General features: G+C 30.3%; 2 protein-coding genes across 4 annotated transcripts in view; one reads left to right on the forward strand and one right to left on the reverse strand.

Moving 5' to 3' along the window:
• LOC118042650 (mitochondrial outer membrane import complex protein METAXIN-like) overlaps positions 1-12,900 on the reverse strand; it is a 69,222-nt gene that overhangs the window by 32,540 nt on the left and 23,782 nt on the right. The gene's annotated exons all lie outside the window — the stretch shown is intronic.
• On the forward strand, positions 4,850-9,962 carry LOC118042647 (receptor-like protein 9a). Of its 3 annotated transcripts, XM_035050353.2 has the most exons (7): positions 4,850-5,238; positions 5,628-5,783; positions 5,921-5,989; positions 6,090-6,236; positions 6,320-6,460; positions 7,867-7,947; positions 8,057-9,962. In XM_035050353.2, the coding sequence occupies exons 1-7, from the start codon at positions 4,881-4,883 to the stop codon at positions 9,682-9,684; spliced, it is 2,580 nt and encodes an 859-aa protein (XP_034906244.1). In that variant the 5' UTR covers positions 4,850-4,880; the 3' UTR covers positions 9,685-9,962. The 3 variants fall into 3 exon arrangements, with proteins under 3 accessions (XP_034906244.1, XP_034906245.1, XP_034906246.1); XM_035050354.2 differs by lacking the exon at positions 5,628-5,783; XM_035050355.2 differs by lacking the exons at positions 5,628-5,783; positions 5,921-5,989.

The following is a 12,900-nucleotide window of genomic DNA, read 5'->3' on the forward strand; positions in this document are numbered from 1 at the left end:
TCCTAATAATAAAATTAATGAAAATATTTTATTTATTAGATTTTGTGAGTATAAGTATTCAAATTGAAAAAAAAAATGTTCATGTTTCTGGTATTAATGTCTCCATCCATTTATAGCTGGAGAAAAGAACATCACCTGTTTTTATTGTTTCTTCTTGCTAACAAGATATGGTATATGAATATTCAGAGCTATTCGAGTTTATCTATTTTAATTAGATTTTTATTTTTCTTATATTAACATACCAACTTTTTATTATTATTATTATATCAATTAAATACCTTTTTTCTTGTTTTTTTTTTTTTATGGTGTGACTTTAATCAAATGAAATTAAGTTTCGGGTTTTCCTCTAGAATAAATAATTGTTTTTCATAAATAAATAATTATCTCTCCATCAAGTTTTTTCCCCACCACTAAGATGGCTCACTACAGTGACAAATTTGGTCCATTTTTTGGTTTGATTTTTTTTTTTAATTCTTTGAATATTTTCATTTCTTGATAAACTTTTCTTGGATATGCCTCGGTTGGCCAAATAAAAATTGGATAAAATTTTATTTTTTTATTTAAAATTATTTATATATATATATATATATTAATTTTTTAATATACTGATATCAAAAATATTTTAAAAAAATAAAAAATTATATTACTGATATCAAAAAAAGAAAATAGATCCAACTACCATACCAGTCCATAATTATTATTTTTTTAAAATAGATAGATAACTTTTGAATCATCAAGTAGTGAAACAAAAAAAATAAAGAAAGTGAATAATAATCAAAGTAGTGGATAGGAACGACCACATTTAATTGGAATAATTAATTTAATCACATCCTCTCAAGCTAAACTGGATTTCAATAACTGGTTGGTACTGTGTTCCAAATAAAAATAGAACTAATAAAGATATTTTATTGATAAAATTTTTGTGAAAATAAGTACTCAAATTGAAGAAAAAAAATGTGTCCATGTTTTTTGATAGTGATAATAATTTATCAGCATTTATATTAAGATGGGGCTATTAATTCAAATGTTGATGGCGTTAGTAAAGATGGTTTTCTTCTAAAGTGGTTGCCTCTTGTTTTTCTCTAAAATAAATAATTGTTTTGATAAATAAATAATTATATTTCCATCAAGTTTTTGCCCCCCACCACTAAGATGGCTTACTACAGAGATAAATTTGGTCCATTTTTTAGTTTTTAATTCAATAGCTTTGGTTTGATTTATTTTATTTCATTCTCCGAATATCTTCCTTTTCTGATAGACTTTTCCTAGATATGCCCTAGTTGATATTGTGTTCCAAATAAAAATAAATTTTAATTTAATTTAATTTAATGTTTTTATTTTATTTTTGATACTGATATCAAAAATATTTTTATATTGAATTGGATTTTAACAACATTGAATGAATCACAATTGAACAAGTAATGGATACGAAGGTGCAATGTAAGATGGGTTCGTGGACCATGGCTATCAAGAGTTTTTTCTACGAGATGAGATTAATCCGTGAGATTATATTGCCCTGTAAGCTTGAAAAGGGATAATATGTTTTAATTTTAATTTAGTATATAAGAAAATAAATCTCAATTTAGTGTGTTAGAATGAAACCACCGACTAATTAATGGAAAATGGACCTTAGATTAATATATTATTATTTTTTATTGTATTTTTTTTCTAGTCATATTTAATTTTTCATCAAGTGATTAATATGTATAATTCAATGGGTATAATTCCTAAAGCTAAATGCTATGCATTTAGAATTTTGATAGATTAAGAGATGAGATAACAAAAATGGACCAATTTTTATTAACTAAATAAATTTATTTTAGGGAGCTATAACTATTAATATTAAATTCAAAATACATATTGCAAACTCTTAAACATATCATTTGGTTTAATAGAAATTATTTTTATAAACATATGTGGCTTAACATCATTAATCAAAATCTCATAATATCTTTCATTTTATATATATTAAAAGTAAATATTAAAACCTATTATATTATTAATTCAGATGTGAATTATAATTCTAAAATGTTTTTTAAAAAATTCTCTATATACTACAACTAGCTTAAGAAACTCATCTTCATCTGAACCATACAGTACCAAAAAAATTAAAAGAAAAAATGAATTGCTTGGAGTAATTAACAGGAACTCATATTCAAGTCAACGTCTGATGAATATAAGGCTGATGTCAAATTTAATAAGGCTGATGCTAGGAAGCTCATTTTCCATGACAATGATGGATATAGAAGATAGTGTGGAAAATCATGCTTTAATTTTGATAAAATAATTCATAATTTTATATCATTTATAAAACCAAATAGTATCATTTACAAAATTAATAATAACATTTCTAAAATACTTCTTGGCATCATGATAATTAGTTTTTGTTTTTTTCTAAAATAAAAAGTATATTATTTTCCAACATAAACTTATCAATAAGTAAGGTGGAAAGAAATTTACAGTGTCTAATGGATCTGTGAGACCATCACCGTTAAACGTTTTTTTTCCATAATATGGGTAAGTGGAATGGTTTGTAAAAGCATTGTTATTAAGAGATTTTTTCTACAAGATGAGATGAGTCCATGAGATTATTGCCGCATAAGCTCGAGAATAATTATCATGAAAAGTACGAGGAGGTGCTAAGAATTTGTATATTAAAATTGTCATTTTCTATATATACATGAATTGGTGACCGAATGAACAATAATAGCTTAAAATTGAGTTATTTTAATTTTGATCCACAAAATGTTTATGGTTGCTATGTCATTACATCAATCACTTTCACTTTTTATTAATTTTAGTATATAAACTTTTATTTTCTCATATCATTAATATACCCATTTTTTGTATCATATCAATCAAATATTTTTATAAGAAGTCCATCGATTTCCTTGATAACTAATATAAAGACATTAAATCATCATTGAAAAAAAAAACTAATTCTTTCAATTTTATTTTAATCTTCCTATTTCATGAGTGCAAGAAATAAATGTTTTATATCAAAACAAAAATAATTTTAATATTAGCATATCGGTTTGAAAAATATATTAAAAAATTATTTTAAATAAAAAAATTAAATTTTAATAAAAAATAAATTAAACCACCTTGCCAAAAAAAAAAACATCCTCTTTAAATTTACTTTATAAATCTAGAAGATATAGATGGAGAAGTGCTATATACGTAAAACTTTTTTCCAGCCTCCCAAACAAAAATAATAAAAATAAATTTTTATATTAAAATCAAATTACAAAAATATTGAGGTACTGCAATTATATGATTTGCGTGATTTTTAAAGTTTAAGAACCAAAATGCATCATTTGCAAAACTTATAGCATGACACTTATATTTGGTGTCTTTTTTATTTCAGTTCCTCTTCTTTTAATTTTATCTTTTCATAAAATATTAAAATCAACTGGAGTTTAATTAGAATTAAATCGTCAAAAACAAATTGAAGAACAAATTTAAAATAAATAAATTTTTAAATAGTTCATCTACAATAATATACAAAATGATGAACAGTAAAGTCTTGACAAAGATTTTTTTTTTTCAATGTGAGCAATATTTAAAAGTGTGGTAATAGTTGGTTTTCAAAGTGTTTTTTATTTAGAAATACGTTTAAATAATATATTTTTTATTTTTTAAAAATTATTTTTAACATATATATATTAAAATAATATCACAACACTAAAAAAAATATTAATTTAAAATAAAAAATAAAATAAAATTTATTTTTAAAAAAAATACTTTTGAATGTAAAAAATAATCAGCATAATATCAAATGTGATGAAGAGGACACTGCTCCTATGCCAACCTGTTTTTTTTTTTTTTCCCCACAAGATGGGCCCGTTGGATGGTGCCACCATGCATTTCTTCCATGAGTTGGGTCTCATAGACCATTTCCATCATCCATTTTTCTCCAAGATGGGTCCGGTGGATGGTGCCATCTTGCATTTTTCCATGAGTTGGGTTCGAGAGAACATTTCCATCATGCATTTTTTCCTAAAAGATATGAAGATTAAGAGTATTATAAAAAGAAACAAAGAGATTATATATATTAAAGATAAAGGTTAAATGATTCAATTCAGTTATTATGAATTATGTACTAAAATAGAAGTTGCTTTATAAAATATTTTTTAAAAAAAATATTTTATACATCAATATATCATAAGGATAAAAAAACATAAAAATTAATTTTAAATAAAAAAATTAATTTTTTAAAAAATATAATTTCAAAATTATTCCCAAACAACTTTTTAGTTTGTTAAAACTTAAAAAAAAAAGAAAAAAAAGTGTTCAGCAGGAAAACTATACTAAAAAGGTAGCGTTTAGTAGGAAAAAAAAAACACGGCATCAAATTAATCAATCAGGAAAGATTCATATTGAACCCTAAATGTTAAAATTAAAATGGAAAATGTTGAAGATTTTTTTACTTAATGTTGAAGAGTTACTAATATAACCTTTACCGCAGTTTAGATGGAAATATTGACTACAACAACAGCTAGCGTTGGAAATTTAAATTTATTCACAGCAAAAACAAAAATATATATTAGTAGGATTTCTCTTATTAATATTTATTGGCCAAATTAATGAAAAATTAAGAAAAAAACAAGAAAGACTATGAAGTGGATATATATTTATTCATTAAGATATTTTTTTTAAAATTACTGAGATATTTTTTCAGATTTTTTTTAAAATTTATTTTGCTTAAGGAAGTCATGAACATTGAATTATAAATATTTATTCTCCACGAGGGGATGTGTAAGTTGCCATCATGCAGTGTTTTTTTCCATGGGGTGGGCCCATGAAGTCCTCTATAAAAGCCTTAACCTCCTCGCTGCCATTTGCAACAATTAATATTGTAATAGTTGATATTAATTAAGATGGGGCTGTTCCTTCAGGTGTCGACGGTGTTAGTGATAACGGTTTCGCTGCAAGGATGGCATCCTCTTGGTTGCTTGCAGGAAGAGAGGATCGCTCTGTTGCACCTCAAAGATTCTCTTAACTATCCCCATGGCACCTCCCTACCTACCTGGAGAAAAGGCGACGACCGCTGTTGTGATTGGGAAAGTATTGTCTGCAGCAGCAGAACATGCCGAGTCACCGGACTCTATCTTTGGAGCGTAAGGAATCAGGAACTGGGAGATTGGTACTTAAATGTCTCCTTGTTCCTTCCTTTTCAACAACTCAACAGTCTCATCTTGATGGATAATCATATAGCTGGTTGGGTTGAGAAGAAAGGTTTGTTCTCTTAAGTATTACAAAATATTTATATTATTTTTTTTAAATTAATTAAATAAGATGTTTTTTAATTAGTATCATTTTGGTTCTCCACAGTAATTCATCATCGAAGAAAATATAAATCATATTTAGTAATAAGGTGTTCTTTGATTCCTTACATTATTAATCCAACCACAACAAATATTATAATCATCATACCATTACTTTAACAATTACTTTAACAATTACTCCTACTTTCACTTTCACCGTATCAACCTCTTTACATGAAGTCACTCTAACAATTACAGGCCTCTTGATCAATCAATAATTAAATTACTCTAATAATATATTTTTTTTATTCTTTACATCAAGTCTTTAATCTTTTTTTATATATATATATATATATATAGGTGGTTATGAGTTACAGAAATTAAGCAATTTGAAGATCCTTGCCTTGGAAGATAATAGCTTCAATAACAGTGTTCTATCATTTGTGGAGGGGCTTCCGTCTCTTAAAACTCTATATTTAGATTATAACAGACTGGAGGGGTTAATAGATTTGAAAGGTTAGTTTTTTTTATATACTATTATTTTTATAAATATTAAATTTAATTAACACAATTATCTATTAAATTTAATTTTAAAAAACACAATTTATGTTTTGTAGTGAATTAATTAATTTTTTTTTATATAAAATATCAAGAATCCTTGAGCAACTTGAAGCACTTGGGTTTGGGCGGCAACAATATTAACAAATTGGTAGCCTCAAGAGGTAATTAGTAATACAACACATTACCTACCTGGCTGGTAGCATCATGAAGATAATATCCATACAATATTAATTATACGTTTCTTCCCTAACTAACTTGCAGGTCCAAGCAGCTTGAATACTTTATATCTAGGAAATATCACAACCTATGGAAATATGTCCCAGTTACTGCAATCATTAGAAGCATTCCCAAACCTCACGACACTTTTTCTACACCACAATGATTTTACAGGAAGAAAATTGGGTGACGGTAAGTTATATATTTTACATACAGTTATGTTTATATATTTGGGATTAATTCAAAAATTGAATTTGTTACTTTTGAACAAACAGAGTTGAAAAATTTAAGCTCATTGGAAAGTTTGTATCTGGACAAGTGTTCTCTAGATGAACACTCCCTTCAAAGCCTTGGAGCACTGCCTTCTCTAAAAAATCTATCATTGTCTGCTCTCAACAACAATATATCTTCTGGAGGTAAATTAACTATTTTGCTTTTATATATATATATATATATATATATATATATATATATATATATATACACCCGCTTCAATTAGATGTGTCTGTATAGAATTAATTTTTTATGTTTTGGAAACCACTAAATAAGTCTAGGAGAGACAATAATTTAAAAACAATAATTTCTTTAATGAAAAAGTAACTTCTTACATTGATAGTGCTATTTTTAGGAGGAGAATAAATTAACCATGACATTTTTTTTTCTTTTTATCAGACATATCAAAAATCCTTCTTTTAATTGGACTCTACAAATTTTACACTTCCCTTCCCATTTTTTAGTTTGTTTTATCCATAATTCATTAGTAAGGAATTATTGTATAAAATAACCTTTTAGAAGAGTTGAACGAAGAAATCACAGGAGATTTTGTTTATATATACGTGGACTTTTTTTTTTTTTTTTTATCTTTTTATTTGTGGACCAATCAAAATAATTTACATTGATATATTGAAATTATAAGATATTATTATTTTCAAAAACCATAAAAAAAAAAAAAAGACAACTTGAGTGTTTTAAATATCTTGAAAATGATAGATTACAAAATATGAAATTATCAAATAAAGAATATTATTTTCTAAATTTACTATGACATATAAAAAGCAATCTAGATAGAGAGAGAACGGTCCAAGTCTTATCAATCTATAGAAAGAGAAAGAACTAAGGAAGAATGTTAATAACACTCATTAATGTTGTGAAGAAATTTATTTTCTCTAAAGAATTTCAATTTAATGTAGATAAAGAATATATAACCCATTTTCCTTAGCTGATAAAATATTTAATTGACTAGAATTAAGACCATCTTGAATTCTACCAAAGAAATATATTGCCAATAAAGCATTTTCTTAAAAAATATATATATATGGAATTAAGAATATCAGTTTTGATAGTTTCACTTATGATTTCCTTACATTTTTAACAAAATATGGCTTTTTCTAAAAAAACAATTATGAAAAAAATAATAGTGTGATATAGGTTGATGAAATTATAATATTTTAAACTTGAACTTTTATTTTATTTGTATAGCCTTTCTTTTTTAATATTAATATGGAAAATTAAAAAAAAAGAGTAACTAATTATGAGTCAACTAAATAAAAAAACTCGAGAAACATAAGGAAAAAAGAAATAAAAAATACACTACCCAACCAATAATTGACTAGAACCACGTGATGCCCACCACCGAAACTAGCAACTTATTAGCAATTTGCTTACTAGAGCAAATTGACCAGAATTAAATTCCAAATTTAGAAATCAACTCAATTAAGATACTTATTATTCATTTTATAAGCTGCTTCTTTTTAACTCTTTCATTTCCTTTATAATTTTAATTGTTTTTTTTTTTGTTAATATAGTTTCTTGATTGTGGTAGGCTTCCTTCATCTCAGGAACTTGGAATTCTTAAATTTAAGTTACAATACTCTCAATAATAACAACATCTTACAAACCATCGGTAAGATTGATAACTCTTATTCTCTCTCTCTTTCTCTCTCTTTAAGTTCTATATTTTCTATTAGAAACTCAGAGTTTTAAATTTGTTTTTAAAATTATAATGTGATCAGGCTTATGTGACTTAAATAATCTCCAAGAGCTACATATGTATCACAATAATCTTAGTGGTTTCATGCCTCCGTGTCTGGTGAATTTGACTTCCCTTCAACATCTAGATCTCTCTTCCAATCTCTTGAAGATCCCTGTATCATTGAGCCCATTATACAACCTTTCAAAACTCAAGTATTTTGATGGATCAGGTAATGAAATATTCACAGAAAAACATGATCATAATCTGAGCCCAAAGTTCCAGTTAGAGTCCCTTTATTTGAACAGTCATGGACAAGGTGCGAGAGCATTTCCCAAGTTCCTTTACCACCAAGTGAACTTGCAATCTTTGGATCTTACAAACAACCAAATAAAGGGAGAGTTTCCAAATTGGTTGATTGAGAACAACACATACCTACAAGAACTTTATTTAGAAAATTGTTCTCTTTCGGGTCCATTCTTGTTGCCAAAGAATTCTCATGTGAATTTGTCATTCCTGAGTATATCCATGAATCACTTCCAAGGCCAAATCCCTTCAGAAATCGGAGATCGTTTGCCAGGGTTACAAGTTTTATTTATGTCTGATAATGGTTTCAATGGAAGCATTCCTTTCTCGTTGGGTAACATTAGCTCGCTGCAAGCGTTCGACCTGTCAAATAACAGTTTGCAAGGGCAGATCCCTGGATGGATAGGGAATATGTCTTCTCTTGAATTCTTGGACCTATCAGGGAACAATTTATCTGGTCCTTTACCACCTAGATTCAACACTTCATCAAAATTAAGAGTTGTTTATTTGTCTAGAAATAAGTTGCAAGGACCGATCACAATGGCATTTTATGACTCCTCTGAGATATTCACATTAGATCTTTCCCATAATTATTTAACTGGTAGAATTCCAAAATGGATTGACAGGCTATTTAACTTGAGATTTCTACTCTTGAGTTATAACAATCTTGAAGGTGAAATCCCAATTCAATTATCCAGGTTGGATCAATTAACCTTGATTGATCTTTCTCACAATCACCTTTCTGGTAGCATCCTCTCTTGGATGATATCTACTCATCCTTTCCCACGACAATATAATTCCTATGATTATGTGTCTTCATCACAACAATCTTTCGAGTTTACAACGAAGAATGTATCCCTTTATTATAGAGGCAGCATTCTCCGGTACTTCACAGGACTTGATTTCTCATGCAACAATTTCACTGGAGAGATTCCTCTTGAAATTGGAAACCTCAGTATGATCAAGGCATTGAACCTTTCGCACAACAATTTGACCGGACCAATTCCACCAACATTTTCAAAGTTAAAGGAAATAGAGAGCTTGGATCTTTCCTACAACAAACTGGATGGAGAAATCCCACCTCGACTTATTGAATTATTTTCTCTAGAAGTTTTTAGTGTGGCTCACAATAATTTTTCTGGTAAGCCTCCTGCGAGAGTTGCACAGTTTGCCACGTTTGATGAGAGGTGCTATAAGGACAACCCTTTTCTTTGTGGAGAACCGCTACCCAAAATATGTGGTGCGGCTATGCCACCATCACCATCGCCAACTTCAACGAACAATGAAGAAAATGGTGGCTTCATGGATATGGAGGTTTTCTATGTGACCTTTTGGGTTGTATATATATCATGGTGTTGTTGGTGATAGGTGCAGTTCTATATATAAATCCATATTGGCAACGAGCTTGGTTTCACTTTATTGAGGTGAGCATCAACAATTGCTATTATTTTCTAGTAGACAATTTTCCCATTTTATACAAGTTTGGGTTTTCATAGCCTTGATGGTACCAAGACTTGGTGCATCGTTGTGTATTCTAGTTTTAAGATTTAAATAAGTTTAAATGCATGCTCATGTTGTATTAATTTATACAGTTCCATTCGGTTTCGAGGGTTTTTATATAGCAAGGGCTTTCAATTCCATGAGTTTTTACCTCCCTTGTATATTACATTATTACTTGATTTTTACGGATGATCAATTCAAATTTACAACACAAATATCCAAAAATATTTAATATTAAAGGGAATACATTACAACACAAATATCAATTCAAATTTATTTCACTGATTAATTGTATATAAGCTTGTGAGCACTTAGATAATCTGCTTGATCTACAACTTCAATAATTGAGAGTATTGAGCTGTCTTAGATTGAGTTTCCCAGCTAATATCAAAGGGTAATGTCGAGAACGAATCCCTTCAGGGCTGACCCTTGCCCATATGGCACTCCCCGGCCACTTGAAATGGATGACCACCGGTACTGAGCAAATTAATGAATCAAAGCAGTCTCGAGATTCCACCTAACAATTCATCTCCACTGCTGAATACTCTAATCTCAAACGTCCAGCATATGCTGCAATGCTTGATTAAAGTCATTTGATTACGCTTAGACTAGGTATTGGATGTTCCAAAAGTGATGTACAGAAAACTAGAAAACCTTGTATTTGATATCATTAACTTTCACCTCGAGGTAAAAAGAAAAACTAGCATGTTAGAATCTTTAATTACCTCCACTTCCACTTGCTTAAAACACTGACAAATCAAAATGCATTTCTTCTCTGCCTAGCATGTCCTTTAGCTTTATCATATTTCCAGCTGCAATTGCCACACCAAGGAGAAAGTTAAGAAAGCAAAGAAGGGAGCATTAAAAAACTAAACTGGCCTTATTTGTTTCATGAAAACCACTTTTCTAGAAACAACTTTCTTATGTTTGATAAACTATGAAATTACAAGGTCACACTAGGGTAAGACAAATAGATTTGGAGTCGCGTTATGAGGCAATTTCTGCACAAGTTCTAATCGTAGATTGGGTTTTGTCAGATTTCAAGTGAAGTCTGTTCAGAAACTAAACAACATTATGGCTTAGAGGACTATTGAAAATGATTTATGGCATCCCTTAAAAACTTAAAAGGTGTCAAGTGCATTTTATTTCAATCCACCAATATTCCCCCTGCATTCCCTCCTTTTGTTCTGAAAAAAAAAAAGTTTTAGCATTCTTTCCGCAATGAACTTGCATTACTTTACAGCAAATGCATGTAACAAACCAACAACCATTTTCATTCTACAGAAACATACTCATGCGAGGGTAAACGATACATTTCTATAATCAAGATAGAGGTCCTTGCTCAAGCTCTTAAGAACACAACTTACCATTCAACATTTTGGCTGTAGTCATCAAACAGAAGATATAATCCCTCCGAATGCACTGTCAATGACTGAAAGAGGCCACCAAGTTTTCAACTTTTCCACCTCTATATGCAACCGATATTTGGAATGTAACCTTCTCTTTTCATCTCCTCATTCAGCAATTGGTATATGTTCTCCGAATGATGATGTAAGCTGCCACCAGCATGAAATTCATGAGCACGAGCTCCAACGTCAATCCAACTACAGCCAGGGGTTTTAGAGACACCACACTGCCGCATCTTCGCACAATCATCCCACCTTCTCATATTTGCATGTATCTTAGATGAGATAATTGCATCTCTAGAAACAATTGAATGACCCTTTCACCAACATCTGCATTTCTACGCCTCTGACAGGCACCAAGCAATGACCCCAACACAATTTCATCCGGTTTTCCAGGCATCTTCTTGATTAAGTCCCAAGCTTCGTTCAGAAGTCCTGCACGAGCACAAAGATCAACCATGCAAGAATAATGCTCGACTTTTGGGACCAATCCAAATGACAATTTCATTGATTCAAACAATTGGCGGCACTCGCGGCACTCATCAACCAATCCGGCATGCACAAATGCAGAAAGTACTCCTATGAAAGTGATGTCATTAGGGTGAACAGTGCCATTATCCTTTGACATGCGTCTAAATAATGATAATGCTTCCACGGCCTGCCCATAGAAAGCAAGAGCAGAAATCATGGCATTCCATGAGACCTCATTTTTATGAGGCATACTCTCGAAAACCCTGAGTGCATCATCCAAGCTCCCATATTTTGCATACATATCAATTAATTCACTCGCAACATATACATCGTGCTGTAAACCTCTTTCTGATGCATGTGTCTCAACCCATTTCCCCAAATCAAGGGCCCCTATTGTGGAACATGCAGACAATACTTCAATCATTGTGACTTTATCTGGATTAGGACCTGCCTCTCTCATTCCATTGAATAGTACAATTGCTTCATTGGAAGCTCCATTCTGTGCACACATATGAAGTGATAGTTGAACAAAAAAAATTATATTAAATTGAAATGCATTTACAAATTTCATATATTTGTGTGGTTTTTATTTCATAGCTGATTAATTAGGAAGAATTAAAATTTCAAGTAAGTTTAAAGGAACAGAAATGAACACAATTCCACTATATGTGACAATTACAAAGTATAAAACCGATCTAATTACCATGTGATAATGGCATTCCAAGTGACAACATCCTCGTTTGGCATTGAATCAAAGACCCTCCTCGCAGATATCAAATCCCCACACTTACCATACATGTCAATCAAGGCAGACCCCACATACGAATTTACCTCCATCTTCTTCTCCAAAACAAGCCCCTCCAAGTGGCTCCACCCATCTCCCCAAACCCAAATCCCCACACGCCCCAAGAACATTCAGCAACGTCATCTCATCTGGCTCAAACCCCTCCTCCCTCATGTCCATAAACAACCCAATTGCCTCTTTAGCAAAACCCATCTTAGAATACCCCGAAATCATCGAATTCCACGACACCAAGTCTCTGTCACCCATTTCATCAAACACCTTCCGTGCAAACCCCATTTCACCACACCTTGCGTCCATTGTAGTCGAAGAATGATTCACGTGCTCATCACCATCCAAACCAGCCTTAAACACCAGACAATGACCAATCTTTCCATGAACCAAACCCCAAACATTCCCTCA

This window comes from Populus alba, chromosome 18, assembly GCF_005239225.2.
Source record: "Populus alba chromosome 18, ASM523922v2, whole genome shotgun sequence".
NCBI classification, from domain to species: Eukaryota; Viridiplantae; Streptophyta; class Magnoliopsida; order Malpighiales; family Salicaceae; genus Populus; species Populus alba.

Coding starts and splice junctions, on each gene's coding strand:
- LOC118042647 (XM_035050353.2), top strand. CDS start 4,881: ATGGGGCTGTTCCTTCAGGTGTCGACGGTGTTAGTGATAACGGTTTCG. Junction 6,461..7,866: donor CAACAATATATCTTCTGGAG/GTAAATTAACTA, acceptor TGATTGTGGTAG/GCTTCCTTCATCTCAGGAAC. Junction 7,948..8,056: donor CAACATCTTACAAACCATCG/GTAAGATTGATA, acceptor TAATGTGATCAG/GCTTATGTGACTTAAATAAT.